Raw genomic sequence first — 20,892 nt, forward strand, 5'->3', positions numbered from 1 at the left:
CATAGTATATATGTGTATATATATTTTCGATATATGTATATTTCTTGTATATATTTCAGTTATATATATATATATATATAGTTTTCTTTTTCATATGTGTGCCTTGTGTAATATGCGCTTCATTGGCCTCTTTGCCCGTCATATTTTTCTTGTTTTTTTCTTTTTTATACTAATAATACTTTTTCTTGTCCTTGTTTGTAAACTGATTGTACAAAACATGCATACATATAATCGAGTATATACTCGTTTGTATATTTCAGTGTATATATATAAATTAATTCTAAATTTGGAGCACTTTGCCCATACCTTACATGAATGTCTTCTAAAGCAACAGGTTTTGTGGTTTTTTTTGTTTTTCTTTTTTGGCTAAATAGAAACAAACAAAAGCTGTACATTTACTAGATAATAGTTTCCATCATTTTTTTTTTAAGGGTGGGGAATGCAACCGAAATGCCATAACCAAGAGCAGATAGAAACAGAAATAATTTCAAATATCATAAGAAGAACGTTTCACAAAGATCAGATCAGAAGTTTAGATTCTGTTCTTTGACATATTTAAAGCTCAACAGATTTTTATTTGAATTGTAAATTTCGGTTGCATTTCCTGCAGTTTTTATTTATTTTTTTTAAGTATATCGAAGCTCAACTGTGTTGTGTTTTGTCTGTGTGTATATGAATTTCGATAAATTTCAATACTTTTCAATTATATATATATATATAGATGTATATATATATATTTCTTGTGCTAAGAACAACAACCAATTTTGAGTCTTTAGTTACGCATATTTTATACATAATACAGTATCGATTTCTTTAGGTTTTTCTTTGTTTTTTTTTTTTTCTTATTTTGGTTTTCTCTGTTAGCAAAATAGTTGTAAAAATTGTATTGTACATAGCACATAGGTAAATATTTTAGTTAGTTACACTATATATTGTGTATGTGTTTATGTGTGTGTGTATGTGTTTGTGTGTAAAACCAAATAGTATTTTTGTATAATGAAGATATGTATTCATGTATTCATTTTTGAGCTTCGTTTTTTTGTTTTTTTTTTTTTTGTTGCATTTGATAGTGTTTTCTAAATCGTTTTAATTTCGATTTTTGTGTGTTGTTGTTGTTGTGTATAATATTTTTAGTTTATAGTTAAAAAGCATGTATACAATTTTCAACATATTTCATTATTTTTGTTTTTTGTTTTGTTTGTTTAAAGCTGAAACCCACGCATTGTAGTTTGTATTTTCATAATTTTTTTTCTTTTTCTTTTCTCACTTAAATTTAGTTTCATACATTTATTTATATATATATATAGAGTTTTGTCTTTTGGTTTTTAATTGTTTATTGTCTCTAACATTTACATTATCATTTTTTCATGCATTTTTTGGTGTGCATTTTTTTCTTTTATTGTCATTTGCACATTTTATTTTGTTTAGTTTGTTCTTCTTCGGTTTAAAGTGTTTTAACTTTTTATTGTCTTTTAATTTTTGTGTTTTTGGTATAGCAAGCAACATCCATGAAATGCTTTAAGATCAGCAATATTTTCCTTATTTATAGGTACATATATATATGTTTATTTCAACTATTTGTGTTGGTTTTTGACTTTTTTCTTATATTAACACTCATTTAGGTTATTTGTTTATTTTTCATCATTTTTTTATAGCTAATTTGGGTTTACTTTTTTTTTTGAGGCAATCATACATTTTTGTATTGGTTTCTTTTTAGTTGTGTTTTTTGTTTCTTTTGTTTTTCTTTTTATTGTCCAGATTATTTCACAATATATATTTTTTAGACACACATTTACCATTTGGTTTGGTTACATATGCATACATTTTCCTCTAAAGCATATATGTATATATATATATGTAGATATATATATTTCCATTGTGTAAATATACAAATATTATTGACAATTAGTTCCGCCTTTGCTTGATTCATTTTTCTTTTTTGTTTAGTTGTTTTTTTTTTGTTTTTGTGGTTTTTTTGGGTTCATAGAAATCTCTTGGTAAAAAAATTGACAAATAAATTCGGCAAATTGACACATTATGATTATGTTGCCCTCAAATCTCTCTACGTTTTTGTTGATGCTCATACAAAATAGTTGTCTATTATCTCCGCCTCCTATTAGTCACCTCTTGATAAAGATTTGGCATGCGTATAGTAATATGGTTTGCCATTCCGTATGGGACCGGTGGCCATTTTCGATAGGATATCCGGTCCACCGGGATGTATATCGTACTTGTTCACCCTCTCCTCGCTGAGTGGACGTGAATGCTTTGACATCTGTTCATGTATCCAAGGAGAGTATTGCAAGACATTCGCATAGACACCTGGTAATTTTGGATGGGCACACATAATGCCCCAGGACACTATTCCGCCCACAAACCAACGATCCTTTTCACCCGGATATGGACAGAGAAGTGGACCACCCGAATCGCCCTATATACATATACAAACATTTTACTTGATGTTCTAGAGAATTTCGATTACTCGAATTCTTACCTGACAGGCATCCTTGCCGCCATCTTCAAAACCGGCGCATAACATCCCTTCGGAGACAGTCAAATTGTCTAGCCATTCATCGCATTGATTACGCGGTATAATAGGTACCTGGACTTCATTGATGATGAATTCGTATGTGGATTTGGCTACAAGATTGTCCTCTCTTTAGGCGATATTTTCTCTCATGGATATAGGATAATGAATACTTACGATCTTTATCTTCCCGTTTACCCCATCCAATGACTGTACAGAGAGTGCCCGGTGATAAATTCTTGATTGTTGGTGGTGGCAAACATACAGGCAGAAGATGCTCATGAAAAGCCACCCGAGTGGCAAGCTGGAAAATGGGAAAAGGCTTTGAAATTAAATCTCAAGTGTATTGCAGGTAAAACTTACCTGGAACAGGGCTATATCATTGTCATGGGCAATAGCTATGTTATATTGAGGATGTGGTATTACTGCTCTGACCTTCACTTTCTGGCCCGTATAGGTAAATGAGTTGCGTCTCGTCACGCCCAATTGTATAGTCCAATCCTCGAGATCGATAACCGTGTGACTAAGCAAAACGATAAATATAATACGCATCGATACATAAAAGAGCAACTCCTCAACTTACTTGCCCACGCAATGCGATGCGGTGAGCACCCATTGATCAGATATTAAGACGCCAGCACAATAGAATATTTTCTCGGGTCCACCCAAAATGGCAGCTAAGAAAGGCCAATTTCCGGGATTGGATTGACTTCCACCGATAATGCGTCTAGATGGCTTATGACGTCCACGTTTAACCTTGCCGCACTCTGCAATAAGCAATCAAAATATTTTAAAATTGCCCTCTAAATACTTTTGGAAAGAAACCCACCGTAATTAGAGCAGGTAAGCTCTGCTATGGGATAATCTTCCGATTGCTTGCAATTGGCGAATTCCTGCATTAGAGTCGAACGACGTTTGGCATACATTTTCCAGATATCTGTCGATACATTAACAGAGGCCAAGAGCGAACGATGTGTGTGTTGGGTGACCACACTAGTGGCATTTACCGCCGAGTAACCGAGAATAGAGCAGACCGCACTGGGGGAAACAGCTCGATCCCAGTTCTTGACGCAAGCCGGCATCCATTGACGCATCCCATAGCGAAATACCTCGAGTACACCGGAGCCCACATCACCATTCCGTTCGCTAAGACGTACTGGGAAGAGATAGAGAGAGAGAGAGAGAGCAATTGTATATACCTTCTTTTGGGTGGAGGAGGATGATACTCACAGCAATTTCGTTCATCCTGCCCATAGGGACAATCAATGATGCCGTCGCAGACGTGCTTGGTGCCAATGCAACTATCGTCGCCACAATAGATCTCATCCTTGCCACACCGTTCGCATTGGGCCTCATCCGCTTGATCCATGCAATCCAAATGTCCGTCACACACATATTCCTTGGGCAAACAACGATTCTGATCACACTGGAAACCATCGCATTTGGGATTCGAAGCAGCTATCATCACATCCCGCACTTCATTCAAACCCACACAATCCTCTGCACTGGAGAAGTCCTTAAAAAGTTTACAATTCAGATACTCGGGCAAACTCAGTCCGAAAACGTCAAAAAAGAAGCCGCATCGTCTCATAGTCTCCGTGCAGAGAGTCTTGCAAGGGGGAACAGTGGCGCTAAGTGGAGAAAAAAGGGCATTCAACGAGGAAAATGTGAAAAGAGACTCATCACTTACCCGCTCTGTCCACACTTTGGCATGAAGAGTGTGCATAGGAAAAGGGAGACAAGCTCATAGCAACGCACATCGACCAATGCTTCGTACGAGTCCAAATCCGTCACAGCCTCCAATTGGCCAAAGTGTCCAATGTAATTGGGGAACACTGTGTAATTGTAGGGTATCTGTTGTCCCTGACAGAAACGAACTATAATGGGCACACAAGTGCCTGGTGCTGGATTCTTGCCAAATGTTGAAGCATCCTCCACATGAATCGTATTGATGATTGTTTTATTCACAAACTTGATGGTCGGATAGGCATTGAAATAGGCAGCCAATCCCCCAGCAATGGCCAACAGAGCAAAGGCATTGATCAGCACCTGAAATAGGCGGAATTTCAAGCGTCCATTCGTGATGTAAGGATTGGAGCTCTTGCGACGGTTGTTGATAATCTGCTAAACATAAACGTTATGGCTATTAATTTTCATAAGTGATGAGTCCTTCTCACCTGATGCTGCAAGGACATGGTGTGAGGCGCTCCGTTCTGAAAGCGTACAATGGTCTGCAAACTGCTAGGCGTCACACTGGGTGCCTTTGTGAGTGGTGGCAAGGTGGTTGTTGTCGGCGATTTCGGTTCCAATTCCTCGAGGGGAATAGCTGGTATACCCTGACGCAAACTTATCGGAGCGGCGCCTGTCATCAAGAAGAAATATGCGGTGATTAGGAGAATAGAAGAGGAATCCCTGGACTTACCACTGCACATACGCTTGGATGTTGTCAGGGAGGGCAAAAGAGGAGCCTCCATTAGTTTTGGATTGTAGCCTGGACTTGATGTTTGACTAAAACTATCACTCGATATGGTTGAATCCTGTCGGAAATTCATCTTTCCTCTGCCCATCAACGGCAATTGACGTTGGGCCACACCCGGCGGCGGCGGTGGCGGTTGACTCTTACGTCCGCCCTGTGCGGCCGACAATAGAGGAGTTTCCATCATTTTGGAATTATATCCAGGACTGGAACTTATCGAATAACTATCGCTGGACAAGGTGGAATCCTGACGCTGCTGCAGCTTGGGATAGACAATGGGCGGCGGCTTCTGGCGATTGAATTTGTTGCGCACGGTCAACGGCGGAGGCGGAGGATTACCATGTATCCGTACGAGTACGCCCTCTGCCAGGCAATTCGAATTCATGTTGAACTGTTGCCGTTGCGGAGGTTCTGGCGGCTGTTGTGGACGTTTCATTGGTGCTGGAGGCGGAGGAGCCACTGCTGGCGTGGACATGGATGACATTGTGGCACTCGATAAAGTGCTCGAACCAGCTGAAGCAGCCGACGAGGTGGAAGCCGATGCGGACACACTGCTGCTGCTCTCCTTGGCGCAATCGCTGGAAGAGTCACTCGGAATTGAGGCCTTTAATGGCGGTTGCTTGCGAGCCGGTACCGCGGGAAGCTTACTAATCAAATTGTTGTTGTTGCTGGCCGCACTTAAGTTGACATTGTTATTAAGTTTATGCATCAGCGTCTCTTTGGCCAGCGGTGAGTCAATGGAACTGGCCAGCGACATGGGTTTCTCATCCAACGAGGATTGTGTGTCCACCGATGAGAAGCGACTACGGAAATCAACGCTGGTCGAACTGGTCGAGGCAAAGCGCTCCGAGTGACCGCCAGATGAGCCATAGGCAGAGTCCACAGTGCTGCTTGAGGAGCGCTGGGCTCGACTACTCTTGGCCATGGCCAAATGGGCATAGCAACGACTATTCGTAGTGCCTCCTGTCTGATAGGAATAACTGCTGCCATTGTTGACCTTGACCGGTGTCGAGGTCAATGACTCGTCAAAAACCGAATTCTCTAGGCTCATGCGGTCATCATCGGAAATGCCATCGGCATCAGTGTCCACCAAGAGGGCAGATCCACCTGAAACTGTGCTCATTACATTTGCTGATGTTGTTGTTGTTGTTGTTATTGGCTGTGGATAAACAAAAACCGTGCCCTGGCCGTGGGCCATTTCCTGTGCAGCATTTGGCGATTGCCAAGAGGATTTACCTCGCATCAAACGACGTGGAATGGGTGGCGGGGGTGTCACTGGAGTGTCCACGCGTATCAATTGCTGCTGTTGTTGTTGTTGTTGTTGTTGATGTTGCAGCAATGACTTGCCGTATTTCGTTTCCGCCATGTTTAACTAAAGGATAGAAGAAGGCAGACGGTAAAGGGGGTTTTCGGTTGGTAAACTATCAATATTCCATGCACTCTTAGCCTAAGCTCCTGCCTGAGCTCCTGCCCTCCCCTCCCCCCACTGAGTTGCCTTGCCGCTAAGCCGACAAATGCACAACACAAAAAAAAAAAGAGAAATTCTGACGCAGCTTTTTTCCCTACGAAAAATGTTTGTCTATGTCCCCTCCCTCCTCTGGCCACCATCTTCTCCTTCTTTGACGACCCGGCAGGGCAGGCCATGATGATGACAAACAAAGCATTGTGCATCTCACCGCACTCAATCGATCTAATAAATCATGCCAAGTCAGGGAAAAGCTAAAAAGTTTCTTAAAAAAAAAACTGCTTCGTTTTATCCAATAATAATGAGAATGAATTTGCAGGCACGGATTAAGGGTTAGTTAGGAATCAAAAAAAAATATTCTTTCATAACTGAAATATTTAAAATTCCGACTTTTAAATGTAATCTTCTCGTGCTTCCACTGGTTTTATCACTAGGAGAAGGGGAAAAGTTACCCTCGACCGGCCCTGTGCGTTATGATATCAAGGTCAGATTTATTGTTGTTTTCCTTTCCGATTATTGGCTTCTTTTCTCATCTTGTGGGGAGAGGGGGATCGGGGGGTCACTTCCCGTTTTGGGTTGGTTTGGTAAAACTTACCAGCATTTCGGTGGCTGCTTGAGGTTGCAGGTGCGACGGCGGTTTTGGCTTCGTTTTTGGTTTCTGTTTATTATCCTCCAGCATGGGATAATAGTGAGATGAATGGCGACGTACAATGCTGGAGCTGGTATTGGAGCTGATATTGGGGATGCCAGCACTGGAGCTGGGCAGGGGCAAGAGGGTAACTGATTTGCACTGCTCCTGTTGCTTGTCATAGAAATCCAAGAGGGAATTATTGAGGGGTAAAGCCAAACTTGAGGCACGCTCCGAACTGCAATTTATTGGGATTATAAATAAAGGACCTTGGTGGGGATATTAAATAAGTTTAAAACTCACCGCGAACGATTGCGCTGGTCATGCTCCTGGGATACGCTTAAAAATTGTTTATTCATATCGAGTGCGTTCATCTTTGTTTAAATCCGGATATCCCCAATCGAAATCTGCAATTGAGCATTAATTTATGAACTGAATGAAGTTAAAGTTATAAACTTTTACAGTTGTGCATGTCCAGAATCACAACAGTCAGACTCATCGGTGAGGAAATAGCAAAGTCATGCAAATCAAAATCAATTACACACAATGAAGCACACACACACACACATACATACACACAGCGAAACGAACCATGTAGGGCCATAGCATACAATTTGGCCTTTTGTGGCCTAATGGATGCCATTAGCTGGCTCTGGTTTCGGGGGGCTTATAATGTAACAAAACGGCGCCATCAGACAATGGGCCAATGGCATTGGCCTGGCCCTTTCAATAGAACGGTGCGAACAATGCGGCATTAGTGCGTAGCCAAAATAGAAAGGAGTAGAGTTAGGGAGGTTGGGCAAAGAGAATGATGGGTGTGGGTATTGAACTTGTGCTGACATTTCAAATTACAAACAGTTTAATTTTGTTTTGTCTAATCTGAAAATTTGTAAAGAAAAAGATAGACAAATCAATATATAGCCAAAAAGTATGCTACAATTCGAAATTTCGCATTGTCATTGCTAACGGATATAAACATCATGGTTATAGTTCATTAATTCGCCATATTGTTGCTCGAATATTCGGTCAAAGGACTGTGTACAGAGGGTCGACAATGTGTAAATAGTTGAGGGTCTTACGTCTTCTGTCAATAAAAGTATTGTCCAGGCTTATCTCTTGACTGTGAGTTGTTTATTATGAGTAAATCAGGCAACAACTTACTTGTCTATTTGGAGAGGATGGGTTAATATATATATATATATATATATATATATATATATGTATATATCTCTACTGTTATCCTGCAAAAAAATCAACAAAAATATATTTTTGCGTTGATTGTTTGCTCGTTGAATAACTGTTAGTGAGTGAAGCCAACAAGCTAAAGGTACAGCAACTATATAGATGATAAATATTCAGATATATTGCCGTTTAAAAAAGCCTGACCCACTTAAATCGGGAAATTCCAGTTTCCACTGACTGATTTCATGATAATGATGATAATAATGATGATGTTGGCGGTGATAAAGGGGCAAACCAGGTGAACTGACACAACAGGTGAGAGACATACACACACAACTGCATTTCCTTCTATATGTGTATTCCGTTGTGGGCGCTGTCATAGCTTATTATATGTCAAGGACGAAAATTGACACTAATAGGATACAATCAACTTTGATGGGCAGCAAAAAAAGAAAGATCGGGGTGTGGTTGATGGTTGGCCATGCGTTTAGTTAAGTTACATCCTAAAAATTTTGTCAAAGTCCATATGGGATCGCATTAAATGATTACAAGTCTTGTTTCCCTATGCGTTACAACTTTTAGACTCAATTTTTCTTTACTTTCTTACAGTGTTTGTTCTATGTAGATAGATGGAAGTTTTCGGGGATGAAATTTGTTTCGAGAAATCAAAAATTTTAAATAATAGTAAAAACTTTCTCTAATATTTAGCCCTGTAGATTTAATACTGTGGTATTAGGATTTTGATCTTTTGTTTTGTCCAATCTAATAGACATCAATGTATATATTTTGAACAAAAAAAGATTACTTTTTCTTTGAAGGCAAATGCAAATATTTACTTATATTTTAAACTTGTATTTGTCTCAAATTGGATTAAAAATAAAATTTTAAATAAATAAATGCTAACTTTGCAAATACCACTGCGAAAATTGTCATAAAATGCTCTTGCCTAACACTTTATGATTATTATTTAACTTCTATGATTATTATTATTATTATTAGAAGTATAGGATATAGTTCTAAACTATCAACCTAACTATATTTTACAAGCGCTGGCAACTAAGGCTTTCGGTTTAGACGAAAACTATATCCATACACTAGCCTGGGATTCGAACCCGGATCCTAACTTCTATATTTTATCTTAGAATATGTAAAATATTGTTCCCGATTTAACAAATAGTCGATTTGGTTCATGAAACCTAACAAAAATGTCTAGGAAAACTAGAAAAACAAGTTATCATCTTTAAAATATTAAGTTTTTTTAAAGGTCGCTCCTATTTTTAAGTAAACAAAAGAATATAATTACCATGTTCATATTGAATAAGATATATATTTGCTTTAAATTGGATTAAAATTATATGATGAATTATATTATGTGCGGTAATCACCTTGTTGAATGCATTTGAAGTGGTATTAAAAGTTTTAATTAAAACTGTTTTGTGGAAGTGTGTATATCATGGTTAGAAAAGTGTTATTTCATTTAATTTTTCGCGTAAATCCCCTCTCAGAAACCCTTTGATGGTATCCTGGTAATGCATGCTTATGTGGGCACACACACACACACATAAACACACGCGCGCGCACACACACACATATACTTGATGTTAGCAAATAAAAAAGTGAGCGTAAATGTGAATGCATATAATTCTCGTTTGATTAATGTGAATGCACGTTCATGTCCAGGCCAACCAACTTTCTCGCACTGGCAGCTCGTGTGCGAGATGAGCTCGTGGTGTGTGGTGAGATAAACATTCAAATTTTATTTACTTGGCATTTACCCAATTCCAAACTCATATGAACCATATAAATTGTTTGCTTAACGAATTTTTGCGACGCAAAACCAGTCAGCCATGGCTAAGAGCACAAACTCTGGGATGAGACAAGGACTAGGAGAAGGGTGGGTGGGGAGCATATATTAGGTGATGTGTCCCCTGGACAACTTGAGGGTGGACATTGGACATTATTGGTGCTTCCAATTTATAAATCGAATAATCATAACTTTGAAATACCTTTTACATAATCAAAGTTAATGATATATAAGCTCGCTTGGGTCGAAGATGGGAAAGAAATTTTGACAAATTTAATATACCCTATTTTGTATACCCTGTATTAGTCACCTTATTAAACATTAGAATTTGACAGTGCATACGACCCTTTTGAAGCACAACCACACCATCCCCCCACCGCCCACATCAGGACATACAAATCACAGAGTTGACAAATCAGCAATGTGGAAGAGAGGAAAGAGGAGAGAGGGAGACCAACCATTGTCAACTTGTGATTGCAAAAAGGTTTGAATTCCAACACAGAGTCCATCTGTCTGTCTGTTCTATCCTATCTAGCAATTGTTAAGTTATTGTTGCTTTTCGCCCAACATTACGTATACGTCTGGTTGGCCCCTTGCAAAAGTATTTGCTACGAAGTTAATGGTGGAAAATTTGATTTTTGTTGTAGTTCATTTAGCAAAAATTCTTTACAATAATCCCAAATGCGGGCCCCCCACCACCCAACCCTCACTTTTCTCTCCCTGCATCCAACACAATCCAACAGATGAGCCCCATGGCAAAGGTATGCAAAAGGCCTTTGGCAATTACCAAATTCTCACAATGCCCTTTTGCTTAATTTGTCCAACTTCTTTATACACACACATACATCCATACCAGAATCATCCTGACCATGACATGGGTCGTATCCATATGGGATCCATACAAATTTAAGATATACGCTGTGACCCGATGTGACTTACCATTGTGTCAATGGTCACTTAATTTGTTTGGGTGGCAAAAAACCAAATCAGTGAGGAGTTTTAGCAATTGGTGGAAGGAAAGCAAAGCATTACACATACCTACATAAGTGGAGAGTGGCATGAGGAACTTGAATTTGAATATGGAGGACTTGTTACAGGGTACATTTAGGTTCTGTTTTGGCATAACATTGGCTTCCGTTTCTGTTTTTTTTTTATATTCTGCTTTGCTTTGTGGCCGTGCAAAATTCTTGGAATTTCATTATTTGTTTGGTTCTGGTCAACTCTGGAGAAACTGACAGCTTAGTGTGTCAGTGTTTGTGTGTGTGTGTGTGTGTGTGTGTGTGTGTGCCTGTTTATGCGTGTGTTTATATATCTGACAGTTGTGCAGAGAAGCCAAGCAAAACCCGAGAGACCAAGCTAGCTAGCTATGCGTCAAATATTTCACTAAACAATTTTTTGCACGCACTTTCTATTTTTTTTTGTATTTTTTGCTCTCGCTTTTTTTATTTCCTTTTTCCTTGGCATAATTTAAATTTATGAGCCCCGCCTGCTCGAAACTTGTGCTCGTGTGCTAGTTACGTGGCTTAATTTTTTTTTTCGCCCAACATGTTTGTCTGCGGCAAGCATAAATTATCCTTGTGGATTTTTTAATTAGTTTTCTGCAGCAGGTGGAATGTGTCAGGTCAACAAGAAGCAGCGAAATGGGGGGGGGGGGGGGAGAGGAAAGAAGGGGAACGAATTGCCTGCCAACACCATTATCAGATAATGTCCAAGTGGTCTCGAAAAAAATAAAAGTTTCACAGCCCATAAAAGTAGGCAAAAACATTTCGCTTTTTGCCATTATAGGTTGCCCACATAAGTAGGCGTAGTAAGTAGAGATTTTACGATTTTTCTCATTAAATTATTGAGAAACTACAAGTTTTTCCACAGACTCGTTTACTTTTTGTGGTTTGTGTGTTTGCCTTATTCTTGGTGTTGAAAGCTTCTGGCCACAATTACTTTCTACTGAGAATATCTCGTTAGCGTTTGGTTCTTTATTGGTCCTTGTGGGTTTGATTTAGTTGCATACATACATATACATGTACCATATGTATGTGTATAGTGCATCCGCTTTCAGTTCCTGGCAGTTTGATTTTGCACATTTCATCATGAAAATATCATCATCATCGTCATCATCATCATTCAGTGCCATTCCATCTCATCTCATTTCCGTTGAACAAGAAATCAAATCGAATGTTCAAAGTGGACAAAAAGCTAGCTCGGCCACTCACACTTAACTAACACTTTGATTTGTTTACCCTTTATCATGTAACCTAATATGTATCTATCATTTGCTCATTTTCAGACCCCAATCAATAAGTCGTTGCCATTAGTTATGCTCAAAATTAGCTATTAACTATGCCATTATTTCTGTCTTAATTGGCTCAGGGTCTTCAATTATTCGAAAATGATGTGAATTGATGTTGTTGTTGTCGTTGTTGTTTTGCTTTATTCTCATATGTAATTATGGCCTAATACCCCCCAACAAAGGGTATAGTAATCGACTTAAACTGTGTGCTTGTATGTGTGTGTGTGCATATATGGAGCCGGGTACAAAGTACTTTGTACAAATAACATTTACTGTCATCGTCAACGCGCTTTTTGTTGCTGCTGTTGTTATGTTGTCTCTCCTTCTGCTTCTACTGTCATTTTATATTTTGATCATCGACACAGTGTGAAGGAAAGAAGAGCGGAAGGGAGAGAGAGAGAAAGCGAATGACTATGAGGAAGAGGAACAAGTAACGAGAATGGCAGCTTTACTTTCATTAGTCAAAGCGGCAATGTTGACTGACGTCGACGACAACGTCAACGTCTCTGCTACTGCTTTGTTTTTGACGTCTCGTTGGGCGCACGTGGCAAGCTGCAGGCTGCGGCTTATGCGAATGGATGCCCAAGCTCTCGTGTTACTTTCTCTCTCTTACACTTTCTTTCTGCCCCTGGTTTGCCCATCTTACGCTGTGTGCGTCGAACCGTTAACCGAGTGAAGAAGAATGAGAGGTGAAGGTTGGTTAAGTTGATTTCTGTGTGTGGTCACATGCAACTTCGACTACAGTTATCAGTTATCACTGCACAAATGATGTCCCTTCCTTTCACATCTTCCTCTTCCTACTCGCCTCTTTCTCCGCCACCTCATCTTCTCTTCGACATTTCAATTTCAGTTTTGTTGTCTGACTGTGTTTTAACGGAAATTGATTTTTGTACTTCAACGCCTTCTCTTTCTCTCTCTTTCTTTCTCTCTCTATCTCTCTCTCCATCTCTTTGTATCTTTCACACCCGCTCGAGTAATTTATAGCGCTGAATTCTTTTCTGACAGAATCCCACGAAATCAGATCCAATCTAAAGCATGAACATAAATTTCGTTTCAATTGCATTTTTTTGCACTTCAGATTTTATTTCAGATTTGAATTCAAACTTCAAACTATCAAAATTTTCAGTGCAATTGAAGAAAAGTGCAGTAAAATGTGGTGGGGAGATTTCTATCCTTCTTAGTTCTCCAAAACTAATTGAGGTAACTTTATATGATTAAGCTTACTCGTGAATTATTCTACGCAATGCATTCCAAAGGAATAACTGCGGAAAACAAGTTGGCAAATGGCACCAAGGACAGACACAGTTGTTCCGCCCCCTCCCTCTACCTGTCTCGATGTCTGTCTCTTACATGCACTTTACTGAGCTCGTGGCTCAATGCGCAATTCACAATCAAATTGTCTAGTTATTAAATCTCTCTTTTCCTTTCCTCGTCTACAGCCATCCGGCCCCGTCTCTGTCCCGTCCATGTTGCTTATTGGTTTTCCATTTACCATTTAATCTCTGCCTCTGGTCCCCAATCCCCACCATGTCTACGTTTCCTCCGTATTCTTCTTCCACTCCTGTTCTATCCATGGCGCTGTATTGAATTTGTCTCTTTCATTAAATTTAAATATATCAAAGTATTTCAAAATGGAATTTACTTCATTTATTTAATTAAATGTCAATGTCGGCTTCATTGGCAAATATCTATTGATGATATTTAATCATTTGTATACATTTTGTCTTGGATTTGTGTTACTTGGGCAATTTACTTTGAAAATTAATTACATTCAAATAATTAAATTGCAAAAATAATTGAAAGTGAAACTGTTAAAACGAACACCATCTACTTGGAGTGGCACTTATGTGCCTAAAGTTAATACTTAGTAGAGATTTTGTAAAAATTGTTTTAGGATGAGTTAGTCCGACTAAATTTTAGAGGCAACTTTGCCCTCAATTAAATGAATAGAAACTAATTCTATTTATCTGCCAAAGTCCTCGAACTTGAATCACGTCCATCTTGCATTTAGCTAGTGCAAATGTCTGGCAAAGGACAATTTTTTAATTGATTTTCCATTAAGGGTAAGGGACAAAGAGTGGAATGCTTAAAAGTATGCTATGCAAATTTATTTAGTGTGATGGCAGCAAGAGGAGATAATAAAATGGACAGCAGGGTGTTTGTTCGTTAAGGGTGTGGGAGAGGGGAATGAATGGGTGAGTGAGAGGGGTGGTTAGCTGGTTCAACTGCATAAAAGCGGCTTACACAAATTTGTGCACAAAATACAGCAACAGCAACAACAACAACAAAAATGTGGCTTTTCTCGTTTCAATTTCGGTCTATTACATTACATTTTCAATTTTCGTTTGCAAGGCGCATAACAATCGATTTTTTTTCTTTTTGTAGCTTTGTCCTGCCAATTCCTGCCGGAGTCTGTGTGTGTGTATGAGTGTGAGTGTGAGTGTGTGTGTGTAAGCGTGTGCTTGCGCCTAACAAATTGAGTTCGAATGCTGTGTGTGCGGCGCGAAAGGCCAGCACAACTTGATACAACTTGGCGTAGAACTGCTCCTTCTTGCTTGGATGCTTACTTGCTTGGTGCTCTCTGTATCTGAATCTGCTTTTTTTGAGTGTGTATGTATTTGTATATGTATTAGTTTGTTTCGGTGTCTCTCGCTCTGTGTGTGTGTGTGTGTGAGTATGTATACGCCTTGTTGGCCTGTTTGTTTTCCACTTCAACTTCTGCCTGGGTTTTAGGTTCAACAAATTCACTCGCTCTCCCTTACTCACTCACCTCACTCACCTCACTCCCTCAGTCCCTCTCGTTCTCTCTTTCTATCAATCTGTATATCTTTTTCTCTCTCTCTCTCTCTCTCTTTAACTGTTTTAGGCCCCTCACTCTTTGGAGAAGAGGCTTAGCAAATAAGGCGCTAACACATCATTTCACACTTAAATGCTGTAAAAATATGCATAAGGCTTCGTTCGTTTCAGTTCTTTTTTCTTTTCTTTTTTTTTTTAGATATATGATTCGAATGTTTTACTTACATATAACTCAATCGTTGTCGTTGTCCCCCTGGGGGGAGGGCTGGGGCTGAGGCAAGGGGAGGCGGCGGCTGTGTGTGTTTGTGTTTTTGTCGAGTTCTGGGTGACTGGCGGTTGTCGGCTGCCGTTCAATCTTTGTCCAGCATTTGTGGCGGCGGCGGAGTGTCCCTCTCAGTGTGTGTGAGATTGTGTTAGTGTGTTTGCTTTTGGGCCTTGGGCCAATACACCTCAGCTGGCAGGCAGCAGCAGTAGCAGAAGAGCAGCAGCGGCGGCGACAGCAGTCGTTTTGTTGTTGTTGTTGTCGTTGCGAGTTTATTTTATATTTGTTTCGTGCCTCGCTTACAAATTTAGTAGGCAAAGCAAAAAAAAAACAAAAAAAAACCAAAAACAAAAACCGAGAAGAGAGCCGAAAAAAAGTCTTCAACAAAAATATGAAGCTCTCGCACTCACGCACACACACACACACACACACTCGTTTGGGAGGGGGGAGGGCTTAATACAATTTCAGTTGAGGACCAAACACCGGCGACTATGGCTGTGTTTCTGTTTCTGTGTTTGTGTGTATATGTATATTTCCCTTGATATTTTAAGTATCCTGTTTGCTTTTGCTGGTTTCTGTTGCCTACTTTCAGGCACTGTTGTATTTGCCTAAATAACAGTTGTTTTTTTTTCGTTTTGGTTTTCCGCACGCTTCTTTGTGTATAAATAAATTAACTTTGATTGGATGCTTTTACTTTCACTTAATATTTTTGTTATTTTATTTATAGTTGTTTATTTTTTGTTTTTTGTTGTTCGGGTGCAAATAACAAAGTGCAATTAGAATTGCTTACAGCTAATTTATTGTCATAAACGCGCACAAACACTCTGCACACATACACACACACACAAGCATCGGAATCACACATACACACAGATTCACTAACACAATTATTTTTAGTTACTTATGGAATGTCCCTCTTGTTTCTCTCTCTCTCTCTCTTTTGTCATAATTTCCTCCTCTGTCGCTCTCTCTCTCTCGTCTTACTCTATCTCTCGCCTCGCTGGCTGCGTTTACAAACGTTTATCTTTGCTGCTGTCGCTTTGTTGTTGTTGTAGCTGCTGCTGTTGTTGTTGTTGTTGTTGTTGTTGTTGTTGGTAGCAACAACAGCTGCTGCTGCTGCTGCTGCTGCTGCACGCGCGCCGCCCTACTCGCTCGCTTTGTATGTGTATGGTTAAGCACGTGCTGCTCTGCTGCTTGCCAATGGGCCACGAGACGACGACGTCAGTCTACGACAACCGCCTACGCACTGCAAGCAACGTTTCGTCGGCACTGGAATTTCAATTACGACAAAAAACGGTTTTCTAAAGGAACCAACGCTTCGCCAGGAGCCTAAAGCTCTTCTCTGTATGTGTGTGTGTGTGGGTGTGGTGAATATTGATACCCTATATCTAATAGGATGTGGCATTTTCGATATGTAATACGAATTCACTACATACAAAGATATCTAACTATATTCTTCTTGTTTGAAAACCATATTTAATTCAATAAATAGGGGGAACTAATTAAGTTCTGGTGGACTATAATAAATTTATTTTAATTTAAAGTAAAGAATATTTTAAAGTATCTCTTCTAAACTTTTCTGTAATTAGTTTTCATATTTTGTTAAGAGATTTCGTGAGAAAGATTTTAAAGTTCAGTTTCATTTGAAGCCCATTTAGTTGATAAAATTCCCCTTATTAAAAGAGCTTAAGACATTTCTTTTTTAAAAATAGATTATTGAAAGACTTTTTCTTCGTAAACTTTGAAGAAAATAAAATATCAAATTTTTAAGATGTTTGAAACTAAATATCTAATATTAAGGACGTTTACTATATTTAGATTCATATTCGTTTAGGTATAAAAATAAATTATTTTAAGCACTTTAGACTACTGAATAAAAGCGACGATGAGATCCGTTTATAATATAAACTTTATATTTATATTTATGAATGCCAAAGTTCTTAAATGTTACAAAAGAAGTCAAAAAATATAATTTTTAATAAAAGCCTGGGTTTAATATAGCTATATTATGAGAATTTAAGCTTTATTTCACTTTGTTAGTGCTCTTAAATTTTCAGAGGCAAATAATGTTAGAAACTTATTCCTAATTCTAGAAATAATAAATTTTATACAATGATTTCTAGACAGTATTTTGGCGAGCCCTTTTTCTTTTGGTCCTAACGCGCTCTCTCTCTCTCTCTGTCTGTTAAGCCTTAAGAGAAAGCAAAGAGAGACACCACGCGAGAGAGTGTTGTGGAACTCACCACAGATTCTGCTTCTGCTTCTGTTGCTGCTGCTGCTGCTGCTGTTGGTGCTTCACTTAGTGCCATGAAAGTGAAAGCATTTCGCTAAGGACTGGGAGTTGCCTTGGAACTTGGCTTGCTTTTGGCTTTGCGCATTGTTTCAGCCAATTGACAATTGTTGATTTTATTTATTGCTTTAACTTTTGCCAAGACCCCCTCTACCTTTCTACCCCTCTATCCCTTCTGAAGCGCTCTCTTAACCTTTTGTATTTCTATTGCTTATCGTTCTGGTTGCAGCAGCCAAACAAAGGCAAACTGCAGACAATGGCAATAACTAGAGGAAATAATGCTTTACGTTTCCGTTGGGACAACCAGGAAGTCATAAATATTCCATCTGTTTAACAGGTGTGCTTGATATGCTCCCCCTCCACCCCACACAGCGAGCTTCCCACCTTGTTCATTGTGGGACTAGCTTACCGCTTCCTGTTCAGTTTGGATTTCAGTTGAGTGAAATTCGCTTTAAAAAATTCCATGCAATTTTTTTTTATTTTTTGCTCACTTACCAAATTGAGGGGCAGAAGTATCCTGCGGAATGTAGCAACGTCTACTGAATTGCACTGCCAGGAGCCGAGTAAAGCAAAGCGCCCCAGTCAAGAGGGTCTAGAACGGCTGGCGTTTGCGTGTAGCTTATAGAAATTCCGCAAAAGTTGGTTTTTTTGCTTCAATTTATGCTGATTTTGTGAGTCAGCGGAAAATTGTTGAAAAAACCAATTCACCCCCTTTGCGTCGAGTTGCCCCTCAATTTTGACCTTATTCAGTGGCACGCCTGTTGCATGCCACTGAGTGGGGTGCATTTTGTTACATTAATGCATTGCAATTTCTTTGGTATTTAGAGAAGATGATGAAATTCCTACCAGTAAAAACCCCAAAATGCCACGCAACTGAGTTAAAGCCTTCAGAATTACTATTACTAAAGTCTTTATTCAAGTCTCATCGTAGTCTTTTTCGCTAATCGGATTAAACTTAATTAGTTGGACCACCTCAAAGGCAATCAAATGGCTGCAGCCAGGACGACTGAAGGACAATGCCATCTGTGCAGCAGTGGCAAAAATATTACCAGTACTCGCACCTGGCCAAATGCTAAGAATAAAAGGTACACACACACATTTACACTCTCATTCACACACACACACCCACACAGTTAGACATTGAGTTAGTTTTTAAGAAGAACAAAAAAAAAATGGTCGCATGTTTCATGGCAAATTGTCAGGTGCTAAGCTTTGATAAAGTGCTCCAATGGCGAAAAGTTACACCCACACACAGAGAGACACACACAGAGACACAGTGAAGCTGGAGTAGATGGCACAGACAGAGAAAAGAGACATTGGCATTGGCATTGGGTCAGGTCAAACTTGTTACCACCTCGCACAGTGGCTCAAATATTCTAAGAAGAGTCACTTCAAAAGGACTTGGCACTTTGCAGTGTTTCATTTGTAATAGAAAATATACTCATCAGTGAGTGATCAATTGAACAAGTGAATAAGTGAGTATATTCACTCCTCAAAGAACACATCAGTGGACAGGTTAATGTGATTATGATCAAGCAGTTCACTCACCCGTTGTTTAACGGTTGAATAAACTTATTTATTTAATCACCGACTCAATCAATCACTTTGAATTGATCACTTAGTCACTTGAGAACAATTGGATTAAAGTTTTAACCACTGTACAGCGACAAGTTCTTTCATGTAGACCGTTTCGTATGGAAAATTTAGCCAATTGCCAGAGTTGGTATTTATTTGAGGTAAGGGAGAGTGTAGTTAGAGGCTGGTGGGGGGAGGGGTGTTGGGTGCGTGGAAGTTTTCTTTTTGTTTGTTTATGGAAAGTGTTATTGTTTGACTTTGAACTTTTCGCTTGTTTGCTGTCCATGTGTCCTCGGAGGTCCCTGTATGTGCGTGAATGTGTGTGTGCTTTAGACCAAACTTGATGATGGGGCCTAAACAATATCATAAAATTTAATGCTCTCATATTTCATACGTGAAGAGAGAAAAAGGGGGCATAAGGGAGAAAATATATATATATATGCATACATATTCATGTTCATGCCAAAAGCCCAGACCAAAATAAATCATGAGCATAAACTTTATCACTTCATTCCTTTCAGTCTTTGCCCCTTACCCTGCTCCTTCCTCCTGTGAAGTGGCCTCATATCAAGAATAATAGCAAAGATTTTGCATAAGGGATTTTCACGTAATTGTTAAAGTTCAACTGTTGAATGGATAATTTTTCATATAAATAGAAAGCGATAAGAAACAAACAAAAATATCAATATAGATAAATATAATTTCCTAATTGATGAGTATTTAATTTTTTTTGCCTCAAGCAAATGATAAATTGAAATAACAATAAAGGCAAAAAACTGAAATTCCAAATAAACTAAATAAATAATAATTTGACATCTTCAAAGCAAGGCTAAACGACTTTTCGATACCCTAAAATAAGTTTAAAAGTTTCCAAGAATTTCCAAATATGATTATAACGAGCTCCATTCGATCAATCGCAGTGTTTATTTAGTTACAGTTCCTCCTAAAGCATCAATCAATAAATTAAAATGCAAAAATGTTTTTGTCAGTTTTCAAAGTCTTAGTCTTAAGTCTTATGGAATCATCATAAGTAGTTCTAATATACCCGAAAAATGCGGCATAGATTTCTAATGGCATGAAATTCCATTTCAATGAATAATATTATTTTGGACATGTTTACCTACTTACGACATGAGCTCCGTCTCATATCAATGCGCAGCTTCCGTATAAGCTTTGAAGAGCGGATAACAGTATTCCAATTTGTTTATCTTGAAGAATTCTTCTACCGAATTTTAGTATGTACATATACATATGTATGCTTAGTTTATACATATATGAAAATATATGTATATGGGAACATGTATTTATTATTTATTTCCATTTCTAAAGTTCTACAGTTTCTTTGATAAGACTGCGGATTTGCACAATTGATAGTCGAGCGGCGAGGCGTAGGCGGACAATACGGCGGAAGATGTGAACGGACGCGTCGTTTTATTGTGCTTTTGTGCATTTAATAGGCGCGAATGAAAACCAACTGCACTACTGGGTGGAGTGAAATCAACTGCTTACCATATACATCTGGAAAGTATATTTTTATATGCATTAGTTTATTTATAAGCTCATGTTAGTTAATTCGGGTTAAATGTTTCAAAATTTAACG

At 38.8% G+C, this 20,892-nt stretch overlaps 1 protein-coding gene across 3 annotated transcripts; it reads right to left on the minus strand.

The window, feature by feature from the left end:
• Window positions 1-1,886: 1,886 nt before the first annotated feature.
• Window positions 1,887-20,481, minus strand: LOC6646247. 3 transcript variants are annotated; one of them, XM_023177853.2, is made up of 13 exons: window positions 20,413-20,481; window positions 7,400-7,503; window positions 7,064-7,334; window positions 4,950-6,375; window positions 4,705-4,889; window positions 4,218-4,651; window positions 3,758-4,158; window positions 3,357-3,683; window positions 3,111-3,294; window positions 2,891-3,050; window positions 2,705-2,831; window positions 2,495-2,640; window positions 1,887-2,431 (listed from the first exon to the last, which is right to left on the minus strand). In XM_023177853.2, exons 2-13 carry the CDS (start codon window positions 7,468-7,470, stop codon window positions 2,117-2,119), a joined length of 4,047 nt encoding a protein of 1,348 aa, XP_023033621.1. In that variant the 5' UTR covers window positions 7,471-7,503; window positions 20,413-20,481; the 3' UTR covers window positions 1,887-2,116. The 3 variants fall into 3 exon arrangements, with proteins under 3 accessions (XP_023033621.1, XP_002068860.1, XP_023033620.1); XM_002068824.4 differs by lacking the exon at window positions 20,413-20,481 and adding an exon at window positions 15,391-15,667 and having other exon boundaries at window positions 4,218-4,648; XM_023177852.2 differs by lacking the exon at window positions 20,413-20,481 and adding an exon at window positions 15,391-15,667.
• Between the last annotated feature and the right edge of the window lie 411 nt (window positions 20,482-20,892).

Source organism: Drosophila willistoni (assembly GCF_018902025.1).
Source record: "Drosophila willistoni isolate 14030-0811.24 chromosome 2L unlocalized genomic scaffold, UCI_dwil_1.1 Seg72.1, whole genome shotgun sequence".
NCBI lineage: Eukaryota > Metazoa > Arthropoda > Insecta > Diptera > Drosophilidae > Drosophila > Drosophila willistoni.